The 13,428-nt window shown below is 44.4% G+C and overlaps 1 protein-coding gene across 1 annotated transcript; it reads right to left on the reverse strand.

Moving 5' to 3' along the window:
- Positions 1–1,728: 1,728 nt before the first annotated feature.
- Positions 1,729–4,475, reverse strand: LOC6538967 (adhesion G-protein coupled receptor G7). The gene is made up of 2 exons (XM_002099434.3): positions 3,136–4,475; positions 1,729–3,070 (listed from the first exon to the last, which is right to left on the reverse strand). The coding sequence occupies exons 1-2, from the start codon at positions 4,352–4,354 to the stop codon at positions 1,881–1,883; spliced, it is 2,409 nt and encodes an 802-aa protein (XP_002099470.1). The 5' UTR covers positions 4,355–4,475; the 3' UTR covers positions 1,729–1,880.
- Between the last annotated feature and the right edge of the window lie 8,953 nt (positions 4,476–13,428).

Here is a 13,428-nt window from a genome sequence, read left to right on the forward strand (position 1 = left end):
AGTAGCACATGTCCTGGCCTATCCTCGTGGGTGTGTCCTCTGGCAAGAAACGTGCAAAAAGCTGGGCCTGCAAACAGGTGAATGCTAAAAAAGTACTGGAGTGTGATTCTAATAAAGTTAAAGAGTTTCCTGGCCAAAAGTTCCAGGTCATTGGACCTTAGTGTTGAAGTGGTTGCATATGTTTACCTAAAATTGCCTCTATTGAGAATGCATTTTCAGGTGGAGAAATCATTTAAAATTCTGTATTGACAATCCTCTTAGCTCCGCCTGCTTTTTGATAAAGCTGTTGGCCAGCACAACTGCATTATTTAGCAACAATTAGTTGAGCAGTATGTATAGTAACTTCGCAGCACAGGTAACCTGTTCAAACAGCTTAGTTGTAGTACGAGTATGCTACAGTTGGTCGCTATTGGCGGTAATCGGCTTTGGGGCTTTCTTTCAAGAGTGCACTTTGCGGCGGAAAATTGATTTGGAATCCCTGCGCAGCTGGCAGTGCTGCCAGTGAGCCATTTCCAGCGGACGGACAATGGCATTTAGCACGACTAATTGAAAATTTAAAATGTAGTTCAAGAGTTTGATGATGAGCAGCTTTAAGAAGTCAAAGGGATGGCGGGAATGCAATCAAGCGTGCCTGCCAACTCATTTCATTCCACTTGAAGTCATTTAATTTAGTTTCGAATGCTTGCTGCTGGAATGCTGGGATAAAAGCAAACATTGCTTGAATAAAAAGTGCACGAATTCGGCACTAACCAGGTGCTCAGCCTCGGTTGGCAGACATTTTGCAACAAAGTGAACTTTACTACTGAATACTACTCGAGTTATTGGCAGCAGTGCTGCTGTAAAAGTGGAAAATGAAATCCCGGCACCGCTTTCACTTTCACTGTCTCTGCATTTGAATGCAGGCGAGTCCTCAAAGCTTTTCACTTTTTGATTGATTGCAATTGATATATGTACGCTTTTGCGAATATGAAGAGAGTGGAAATTTCGGAAATGAAATGAACTTGATTGTCATGCACCCCTCTGAGTTTCCTTGTTTAGTGAAGTTTATTTCACGCTGATGTTTGATAAATAAAGTCCACAACCGCCTTTAAACCTTTTGTTAGAACTTTATCCTCAGTTGTTGCATAAAAAGTCAAATCTGCTTAGATGGGGACTTTAATCGAGATCTCTTTAATTGGCTAATAACTGCACAATATGTGGCTTTACAATTAAGTATCGCAAGTAATCGGCTTAAGAGCTTCCACTGCGAACCGCAGTTTAGTGCATTAAAAGGACTTGCAATGCACTACTTTCTAAGCCAGATTACGACGACAGCCAATGGCTTTAAGCCCAAGTATTTTAAACCGGAATTGTGAACAAAAAAAAGGGGGTTTCCTTTCCGAGATTCCAGCTGCAGTTAAATAGGAAAACTTTTGAGGTCGAACCAGCTGTAGTGGCAAATACCAATCGAGCATGGCTTCGAATCAAGTTCATTTCGTTCCACATGACATGACATCCTGGCAATGGAATCAAAGTGCACACTTGTAGACTCAGAAGCCTGGAGTTGGCTTAAATTTGTATGGCCTCAACACTTACCAGGTGCTCAGCTTTTCCTGCCAGCAACTGAATGTTTGGTAGCAGGAAAATCAAGTGCTTGACTATTGGGAAAATGGAGACGAAATGGGGAATAGATTACCACTCCACCTGTAACACTCAAATTTCATCTACTAATATTCATTGAATCGACTCTTTTGTAGCAGTGTCTTATGTTGTATAAGAATTTTTATTTTAATTTTAAATTAGGCACCTATACATAATGGCAATCAATAAGGATAACTTTTAAGTTATTAATACATTGGTCGAGGACCTTTGTTCGTTTGGGAATACGGACTTTAGTGCATCTACTGATGCGATCGGCTGGCGTAGTTGGTGGAGGAGGTGGTCATCGACTGGAGCTCGGTGTGGCGCTTTTGGACATCCATCTCCATCTTGGTGGGGCATATCAGACCCACCCACAGCCGACGGTTCGCGGAATCCAAGAGCACAAAGTAGATGAACATCACAAATCCCTGCATAGTGGCCGTGATGCAGAAGAGGTATGAAAAGGCCACTCCAGCCTGCATGAAGGCGAATATGCCAAAGATCCAGGTGAGTCCCAGCAAAAAGAAGAGCATTATGGAGAGGCGTATCTGCTTGACCACCATTTTCTTCTCGTTCTTATGGACGCTCTGGCTCAAGGAGTGCGAGATGCTATAGAAGACATACACGAATATCACCAGGTTGGACACAGTAATCAAGGTCACGGGCAGCACCACTCCAAAAATGAGGCCATAACCCGATGGATAGCAGATGCCAGTGTCCGTGGAGAGTTGGGCAGCCGTGGGGACGTACGAGTCGGGATCTATTAGGGCCACCAGCAGGGTGGGCACCAGGGGCAGTAGCCAGGCCACAATGGCGGCCTTGAGGATATAGCGCGGTGGTCTCTCGATTCCGATCACTGTGACGTAGCGCTGGAACTGCAGGAAGGCGATGATCAGCATCCAGCTGAAGAGGACCAGGATGGAGTACTGCATGGCAGCGCCCAGAGCCACACAGCGAACTATGTTGCCATTCACGACGAGCGCTTCGGATACATCATCCGTGTTCAGGAACACGAAGAGCACCATCTGCAGACACATCGCCAGGGAAAGATGGAGCAACACCTTTGTGGAGGCCTGACTGCGCCAGCTTTTGAAGAGGGCCGCAGTGAGGAATATGCCCAGTATACCCAGAAGGGAGAGACTGCAGCCCACTATCGAGATGATGTCCAGCACCTTCTCGTTGATGGGTGTAATCAGAACCTCCTCGCCAAGGTCGTTGGTTCGATAGCTGCCACCCACCAGGAATGCAAACTGCGTGAGATGGTAGGTGTGGCACTCGATGATGGCGTCTTTCAAGAGATCCGAGCTGCTTTCAGTGAATACTCCCTCGTTCGACCAGGTCTCATAGTTCCAGTATCCACAGCCACTGCCAAAAGTAAAGGCCTTTGAATCCGGATTGCGAAGGTTCTCATTGCGCAGGAGAAAGGGCAATGGCAGAGAAAGTAAATTGCCTATTGAATAGAAAGTTATACCAATTAGTTCAAATCTTGAATAACCAATAAAATGCAGTTCTTACTTTGCAATCCTGGAATGGAAATGGAGATTACTTTGCTGCGAGGCTTGCGAGTGCGTTGCAGTGAGGTTTCCACGAACAGAGCATCGTGGGCGTAGACCTTGAAGATGAGATAGGTGGCTCCCCTGCCATTCACTTGCCGCCAGAGATTCTCCGGCAGAAAGGCAGCTGTCTCCAGATGGGCTTCCTCCTTCACCTTGGCCAAGTCCTCGGTGTACCGGATGAAGCGGTACCAGTAGCCACTGGCGGAGGTTTTGCGCTGCTCACCCGGCGCAGAGAATATGGCTATGCCAGTTATGCGATCGCATTCGGGGTTGGCGAAGAACACGCTGATGTTGCCGGTAATCAGAGCCTGGACACCGATGTCTGAGAAGTTGTACGTTTCCACGCCGGTGGCGGCCGTCTCTGTCGCATCACTGGTCGGCTTGGCCACCACCTTGCCGCATCTGTCCTTGGGAACCAGCTGCTCCGGCAGGGCGTCCATGTAGCTCTCGAACTGGCTGAGCAGGGAGTTGGTGGCGTTCAGCTGGGCGGATAGTCTGAGCACCTGGCTGTCGCAGGACATTATCTCCTTGCACACACTCACCAGGTCCGCACTGACCGTCGCATCCTTGTCCTGCAGCATCAGGGTGCCGAACATCTGCCCCGTCATGTGGACATCGGCGGGCAGAAGGGTTCTATCCCTTTGCCGGAACATGTCCCTCATGATGCCAGTCATCGCACGACGCCCCTGGGTGTCATTGGTGCGCCTCCTGCCCTCCAGAAGATCGTCATGCAAGCTGTTCAAGTCGCCGCTGATCGTGTGCTCCCTGAATCGCCTCAGACACACCACGGGATCCCAGTGCTCGGTGGACTCCCAGTGGGCTCGGTTGTCCTGCACCCTACACTCCCTGGTGACCGGCATTCCGTTTCGCAGCAGACACACATCGTGCAGCGTGGCACGTTCGCCGATTCGAGCCCGTTTCCACTTGTTCTGGTGCGGCGTTTGATCGTGGTTACGCGTTATGTAGTCGTGCTGGAACTCCTCCGGTTCGCAGAACATGGACGCACAGTAAACCAGATTTGTTTGCTTCAATTCATCCGTAAAATATCTCTCTTCTCCATCACAGTACTGGTACGTTCCGTTTCTCAAGCACATTTGGTTTTCCTTTGGACAAGCGGTGTAAATCGGCGCTACCAAGGCCAAGACCACAAAGAGCCCTGCACACCAGTTGAAATTCATGGCTGGTGATTCAGGTGCCCACAGCTGTTTGCAGTTCAGTTCTCCGAAACTGTTTACAAATTCTTTTGGCAGATAGTGCTTTTCACGTCCGAACGTCTTGAAATATCGCGGCACACTGAGCTGTCTGGCGATCGATTAGATTTCTGTGTTTGCTATCAGTGGCCACCACGAGCGCTAATCGACCCCAGGTTTTTTATATGTATATCTACACACTACTCACAAATCACGGAAAGACCTCAGGTCTGCGGCATTTGATACAGTTTACATTGTGATTAACACGACCTCGGCAATTGAAGCCGAAATCCGACGGACCCCTTTGAGGCAGGGAAGTAACGCCAAGCTTGTGACGTCGTCTTTATTTGTGCAAATAGCAATTTCACGCCTTTTTACCGGTCTTGGGACTTAAAAAGCTCTGGCTGATTCACTTTTTACGTGCTTGAATGCCAGATAAGAAGTTGTTACTGGGAAACACGGCTGTAATCAGTCAAAGTGTACATGCTTCTATTTATACATCAATGATTATCACAAAATGCATCAATGAAATATATATGTTAGCAAATTTATGAACGAGACTTAGAATAGGTAGTTTTTAATTGATTCTTTTTGTTAGAACTTTTAAGAGTAGAACTTCTAAAGAATGGTAAGGAACTTAACTTTACATAAATAATGATTGATTGACATAAATTCTAAGAATTCACGCAATTCTTTCAAATAAAAAAGAAAGACAGAGAAAAAAAGGTTCATAAAATGCAAAGCACTTTACCTTGGTTGCATAAAGTGCGATTTCCATTTGGACAGGTTAAGCGCTTTCACAGGCACAGCCTTAGATTAAAATCCACGTGCACAGACTTTATTGTAAGCCAGTTTTTGGGCCAGAATGTAATTTTGGCAGCCGACTTCGCAGCACGTAGACTGCCGGTGTTAGCGGAAATTGTTGGCTTGTTGACACGTTTTCAATTATCAGTCAAAAGCCGCTGACGAATTCAAATGCGAGCACTGGGCCCACTCGCATTCCACCTCCATCGGCAGCAAAAATTGATTGGCCTGCATGCGTTCAATCAAATGTGTCACATCTTGACATGTTCACTTTTCCTTTATTGCCACGAGGCTATTGGGTTTGGGATCGGAATATGACGAGGCTGCAGCTGCGTAGCGGATGAATGTGGCACTCGGAAAATATGGGTGCCTCTTCATGTCGACTTTTGGTTTGAATTAGAAAGCCTCGCAAATCCTGTAAAAACATTGTGTCAACCATCAAACCATCAACTTTCCATTTCCTTGCTGAGAAAGTCTTAGATAAGTAGTTTATAAATATTTCGAATTTTCAGATTACTTTTCTACAAAGCCAAAGCCATAGCCAAATATTGTCCAAGGCCATGATATTTGGATTGTCCTATTCCTAATTTATATCCCACCCAAAATCCAATTAGTGGTGTGGCCGACAAAAGCATAACGAACTCTTGGATCTGAGCCAGCAAGTAAACTTCCTCGAGGGCAACAAGTGACTGGCAGTGGCAGAAAGCTGGGTTTTGCCATTTCGTCTTGGCCAAGTTGAGTCAACGATGCAGCAGTAGCAGTCAGGAAATCATTCAACATTCAACAAAACTACCAGCTCTGCGGTTGTGTGACCGCCAACGACGGCAATGCATTTTCCAGGGCCATTTTTTGCACTAGCCGAGCTGCACTTGTTGTTGCTGTCGGTGGAAAATTTTGTGGTCTAGAGGGAAATGGATTTTAGGATTGGGAGAGAACCTCGTTCTCTGCATTCCAGGCTCAAGAGTTCTTATTCAGCCGATAACCAATGAGCCGTGGCGACATTAACGCACTTTTAAAGACTCTCAACTATTTTCATTGCTATCGAAAAAATAATCGGATATTTTCAATCGGGTTTTACGCCATAACTTGGCCAAAAATGGACAGTTAAAATGAGGACTGTTTTGTGCTGCTAATAAACATAGCTAACTAAGTCTATCCCTACTTTTTCGGTTTTCGTAAAAAAAAAATTTGACCATTTTTTGCATTTTCAAAATTTGCGAAAAATGGCCAAAAATAGTCATTTCAATGTGCGTACATGGATCGATAGGGAATTTTGTTACGATTTCAACGAGGTATGGCATTCTACTCTTGGACAACTACTTTTATTGTTATCGTAAAATACTGATTATTTTGTATCAAAATATTGTCAAAAACCTGATTATTTCATTCGGAGTTTTTACCGTAACTACAAGTTTGACGACGCCAACACTCCTTTATAGGGAAAGAAAATCTGGAAAATCTGGAAAATCTGAGTAAAATCAGGCAAGATGAAAATGGAAAAAAGCATATGCAGATGCGCTTGAGGCCGCTACAGATGGCGCCCATTAAGCTCATTATGAGCTGTCATTCTTCATTCCCTTTCTTGGGGAAACAAACAATTTTGCCGGGAAACAAAGACGTGGTGCCACAGAAACCACATGTGAGCAAGTCCTTCATGCTTCCAACATTTTTGGGCCATGTCAATTGCAGCCAGAAGAAATTCATTTTGGCTTGCGGGCAAAGTTAAATTGAATTTTTTCACCAGAACTCGTTCGGTTCACTTTACTTACCCTCAAATCGGCTCAGACAACAGGTTGCGGGATTTAATGAAATTAGGCACTGACGAAGGCAACGCAGCCATCGTCTAAATAAACACACCAAAAAGTACAGGGGGACTTCAGTTGCAGCATATAAGAAAGCACTGCAAGTGGAGCTAAAAATATTTTAAAAATGCACTTACTACACTAGAAGATACAGAGAAGTTTCTTCCTTAGGAATATTACAACTAAATTTAGGAATTTAAGTACTTATTTATGTATGTAACTACACCCTGTTTGCATTTGCCGGATTATGTGCACAATTTTCAGCTGCCTTCATTTTGCACAATTGCCCGGGCAACAAATATATGCTCGTGCATTCTGATTCAGCGTGAACTTTGACACAGGACATGTGGCCCAGGATGTCGCCACCATCCCGTTGGGGCGACCTTTCCGGATTTGTGTGTTTTATGCCAACTTCGAGCAATTTAATTTAATTACAACGTCTGCTGGCGCTGCTGCCGCTCCGGCATCATCTAATTTCATTTGCAACCGGAGAGTCGGAGACTCGGAGTCCGGGCAACAGTTGCCCCATAAACACTGCCACACGATGCCGTGTTTTTGGCCCGAGGTCCTGTCAGGATTGGCTGCAATCCCTACAGCATTTGCATAAGCCTTGATTAAATTCGGCTCTGACTTTTGCGACTTATTCAGAGACATCGATTGGAAATCCAGCAGGCAGAACCGGAAATTGTGAAGGAAATGAAATGGGTTGCAGTTGTGGAGTGGTCCCCATTTAATTAAATACCAACAGGCAATACATAAAGTGTTTGGCTCCGTTTCGCTCACATATCACGCGGCAAAAAGTTTCCAATTACGAATTCGTTGGCCGAGTTGTTTGCTACATCCGCATCGAGTGAAAACTTTGCGATGGGTAAAAGTTTGAGCGACCGGAGAGCGAGAGCTTCTAATGAAAAACCACTTAGACGGAGACAAAGAAGTCCACTTAGGCTGCAGGACATGTATCCTGGCCCGGTCTACCCCCCCACCTCCCCTCATAAGTCCGCTTTTCATGCTGCTGGGGGAAAAGTTTGTGCCGCTGCACATGCATTTTGTAGCGCGCCTAACGACGGGAAAATAGCCAAGGACATGTCCCCAGAGAACATCACGTCCGGGGATTCCCAATTTAATGTGCCTACTTACAGAAATAACAAACTTGCGCAGCTACACAGATGTCGGCCAAACAAGTTAAATAACTCAGATTCGCTGTATACTTACAACATTTTATTACTCTTCGTGGGCCTGCTCTTAAAGCTGAAGCGCACATAACATATGGCCGGCAACATGTCGTATGCGTAATGTGACTTCTGGTGCCCTTATTAAACAATTAAGCGGTCATTTTTATTGCATCGCTGGTTCATCGCTGGACAAATTGGGTTGCAATTACATTTAATTTGACCTTGAACGATTTTAATATATATTTAATTCGATTCCCATCCTCCGCATCCGCTGCCATCGGTAAAACAAACATCAAAAGAGAGAAAAAGGCCGACGGCGAAATGGAAAAATGTGGCATAAAGCTCGGGCTTAATTGCCGGAAAAAAGGGTTAATTGCTCGCGTATTTGGTTTGTGCACGCCAGGAAATACCCAAGTGCCCTCTGAGCTGAACATAAAAAGTTTCGTTAATGGAAAACGGTGAAACAGAGAAACAGCATGTCAGTGGGCCTGGGGACTCGCTCTAGATACAACCCCAAAACAATTGGAAATTTCCATATTCCCGCCAAACAAACTCGAAAATTAATTCAGACAGCTCCCTGGGAGCACTTTAAGCCGGAGTTACCATCAAAATGCTGCCTCATAACATTAGCAATCGCCCCTGCCTTCATTTTGAGTGCCTGCAGCGGACTTTGCAAGCGCTTGATGCATTTTTTATGTTGCCAGCATTACTGGGCACTCTTCGTGACCGCTAGTGCACTGAGCGAAAATAGCACTTAAAATTAAAATAAAGTAGATATGAATGTGTCCAATATATCCTTTAAATATGACATTACCTTTTTGGTGGTAGTTTCCTATAGGGATACGAATGTTTGCATTACAGAAGGCATTGTTTGTTTTGGCATCAATAGGAAATACTTTACTATAATTGTCTAGTTATTAACTTTTAGTTGAGTTAGTACAGTAACACTCAGTATAGCGAACATTTCTCGCCGTGCTCGTGTGTGTGCACAACTTTTATCACTTGTTTGCTTTGCATTTTACGAGCATTTAAATACAATGAGTGCCAAGCGGACAGCTGTTGCATGTGCTTGTTTTCTTTTCGAGGGCGGAGGACGCAGTGCAGCATCACGTTTCCCGTGTCAGAGGACGAGGGGCTAAGCAGACAAGCTGTAATTTGCCATTTTCCGGCATGAAGCCGGCTAATTAGAGGGAGAGGACGCAGGACGAGGTGCGATTCGAGCCGAATTCCCAAAACAAGTGTGATTAAATTCAACTTCGCATATGGCTTCTCCATGGATAAAGTAATGCAACGAGAGTTTTTCACATTTGCTAGGCTTAAAGCTCATTTCATCAAAGTGCTCGCTTTTATTGCGCATTCAAGTCCACTATTGTTCAGTGCTAAAAAGCAGCTCATGAATGCCAAGCAGCAAACTGGCAACTATTACTTAATAAAGTGAAATATGGGAAATTTATAACCAGACACACACACAGATACCGCACCGAGTTCGCAGTTAAAAATTGCAGGAACGGGTGGGTCACGAACATGCTAAACTTTTCCATATTTGAGCTTCAAAATGGAATTTGTGCGCTTTCCCTGCTGCGGGTGGAAAAACCCACCCACTTGCACACTTACCCACTCAGCCACCCTGCAGATAGTTATGCAGTCAGTTTTGATTACTGTTCGGCAAACACAATAGATTAAATAAGAGCGCAAACAAATTGCATTCGAGCGATGGTAAAATATGGCGCATAAATATGATAACTTATTGTGAATTGGGTGTAGTTGCGAATGCTTTTTTTTTGGCTATCAAAAGCTACCCAATGATGCGGTTATCACCAATGATTATTTCACTCTTTTTTCGGATTTAAATAGATTTAGTTGACATAACCAATTTAAGTCGGTTGCGTTGAAAATAAATATTTACTTGCATAATGGTTATAATTTAGATGGCATTTTATTAAAATAATATCTCATGTAAAAAGCAAGCTAAATAATTGATATAACAAACTTTACTTTGCGGTTAACCAAATAAGGAATATATCAGCACAGAGTTTGACATTAATTGGGCACAAGGTTTCTGAAACGTATCCACGCCGAAATAAATCAAACATTTAAATTGGCTTAGGACTAGATGAAGCAGAATTTTCAAGTGAAAGCCAAAGCCAAAGAAATACATATGTATATACAGGCAACCAGATCCACTCGAATTCCGCCGACTAGATGTAGTATGTTTTGGCCAATTCCAAATGCTAATGGCAGCCAGACTGAGAGACACTTTCCCGTGACAGGTAGCACTTTCGGAATGTCAACCCTTTTTATGCATACTTTCAAATTTAACAGCACTTGCCTCATTAATTTCTGAGCACTTTTACGCCCTTTGACTTTGCCACATGACAATGGCAAAGCGAATCTGCTGGATATGCTAACCTTTTGTGGCATGAGTAAAAGCCAGAAAATCGCAAAATACTTTGGCTTAACCCATTCATGCCAGCCCCACTGACTGTCCTGCACAGCTTAACTCTCGAGTCGACTCAATTCCAGTTTTGTTTACTCTTTTTTCGGCAACTTAATTTGCTCGCATTACGTATACGACATGCAAGCCGGGCTATGTGGAAACTTTTTGTTTCTGTTTCGAAGCAAAAGGCAAGAAAAAATAAGAGAGAACAAGTGTTTCGACTGAGGATTACCCTCTCCTTTGATGGCTCGCATTTTATTTTTCTAAAGCAAACTTGTATAATATATTTTGTTAAAATATTACAAATTATATTTTGAACTAAGATGAAAAACCTATAGAATGTATCATAGTTCCATTTACTTATATACCCCGCAAAACCTTGTCGGCACAACAAGAGCATCTGTTTTGCCAGGCTGCAATCGAATATTTTGCTGTGGTCTGGGTCTGAAGTGCTCGTATTTGGCATACTGGGTAAATTCATTTTGGTTCAGTTGTTTGCCCATTTAACTGCAAGCCACGGCAGCATGTAAATATTGATTTTTTTCCTCCTGTCCGCTGCAAAAAGCCAGTATCGAAGTGGAAACTTGTTTGAACGATTTGAGGCTTGGACATGAGTGCGCTGGATTGACAGACTGAGGGAATCGAAAGGCAGAAATTAGGGGCACATATAAATCTTGCCGCTCAGCAGTGCGAAAACCATAACCCAGACCAACAGACGAGTCAAAAGCCAAATGGGATTTGCTGGCACTGTGCATTGTAAAACCAATTCGTTTCCATTTGTCCTCGGCGTCACTTGCACTCTACACAACCGCATACTCGCACAATGCAATTGAACTCTGCCTCTTAGCCTCCACTCTCCAGCATCCACCCTCCACCCTCCAGCATCCACTTCCGTTTCCGGTCGCCCAAGGAGAAGGAGTCGCTCTGATCCTGCTGCTGACAATGCGAGTGACAGTAGGAATGCAAACACAATGCACAATATGGGAAACGCAGCACAAAAGGATGAAAACAGAATGCAGAATGCGCACTACGCACACAATACAGGTGGGCAACGGTGGTTAGGGTCCTGATTGAAAAAGGATAACAGAATATCAGTGGCGAAAGGGGTTCGAATATTATTGGTTACCAGAAGCTTTATGCAAAGATAAAACTCAAAGCTGCTCACAATTGATTGAAAATATTACATTTCAGAGTATCGGGTTCTTTACAATTTAAACCACTGTGCCAAATTAGGAGTAAGGAATCGCAGGCGGTAGCCCTCAACACTTAACCTGATTGCACTCGACTCAAAGGCTGAGCCGGGATTTGCGGATTCCCCGTGTGGCGGTCCATTGGGGCAACTCCGGGCTTTGGGCATTTCAATTTTGGATAGAGGGATAAATGGATGGGTGGGTTGGTAGCTTTGGGGCTGGTTCGCTGGGCTTAATGGCCCGATTAACACTTTATGACGTACTCGGGACTCCCGGCGACATTAAGGGCTGCTTATTTATATACTCGAACATTTATATTCGTGCATTTATGCCGAGTGCAGAGGGGAGCTATTTTTGTAGAGGACATTTTGCAGGAATTGCCGTTGGTCACGACACCGCCCACATTTTGTTGTCGTCTGGCTGTTTGGTCAATACTCAATTATGGCACCCCAGTGGGCTCCACCATATGCGGCAGCTGGTGGAAAACAGGTCGAAAACAAATTGAAGGTGCAGAGGTTAAACTGCGAATCTGTCACCTGCGAGCTGACACCCGCGAACTTTCCCCTTATTTCCGCAAATAAAATGGAAAGCATTTAATGTGGCGTGAAAAAGCTGAGAGCGCCAAATGAATGGAATTCCAATGAATGGGGCACCGATTTGAAGATTTCAACTTTTGACAGCGCCCACACAACGCCTGAATAATTCACAGAGCGGCGACAATTTTCTTTTCAGCGTCGGCGAGAATTGACTTTTAATTTGCCACGCCAGGTTGGGCAAATTGGAGTATTTCATTTATAAATAAACAAACTGTTGGTCATCAAACAGCCAGCATTTCAATTAATATGCAAATGTACACAAGGATAATTAACCAGTCTGAAGTTCCCCGAACGCTGAGCCTCTTGCCATTCGCTGCTGGACTGATGATGATGATGTTCAGCCATCAACCTGCAGTCGCTATTCACATCCCGAAAGGACCCGCATTTGCAAAGTCATTACCTTGGCGTCGCTGACAGGACACATTCCTCGAATTCCTACATGGCCGTTAGGGCCCAATAAAACTGACTCGTTGCCGAACCGATGACATTTCAATAAAGAGATCCCGTCCCCCAACAACATTGATTAACAAGCTGTGGGCTCGTTGGCAACGCAAATGGATTAGTGACAGAGATGGCCAGTAGGCCACATTATATTTAGCATTTAAAGGTTTCGTTTTATCACTTACAAAAGAACAGGTTACAACTATCTAATTAGTAATTTATTAAGTAATGTGTTGTCCGAGAATAATGCATAATTTCAATTATACCTCACAGAGGAAGTCAACACTTTGGACCAAAGCTGTGTTAAAACTCCGAGAGTGTGCATTTCAACTCATGCCCATGTGCAATAGGTAATTATCATTCGGTATTCAGCCCAACCCCACCTGCATTTGTATGGAAAATCGAGTGCATTGAGTAAACACAATGTGAGCGCTGCAAGTGCAGTGATAGCAGGCCATCAAAGCCGAATTCCCGGCGAGAACAATGCTCTCCAATTAGGCAAATGGCAATAGGCAAATGGCAAAGTTGATTAAGTCAGCCGCCGTGCTGGGAAATTGCAGGGCTATCCCCCCTATCCCCCTATCCACCCTATCCACATGGCCATCAAATAAAGGAGCCAG

Source organism: Drosophila yakuba, chromosome 3R (genome assembly GCF_016746365.2).
Source record: "Drosophila yakuba strain Tai18E2 chromosome 3R, Prin_Dyak_Tai18E2_2.1, whole genome shotgun sequence".
NCBI lineage: Eukaryota > Metazoa > Arthropoda > Insecta > Diptera > Drosophilidae > Drosophila > Drosophila yakuba.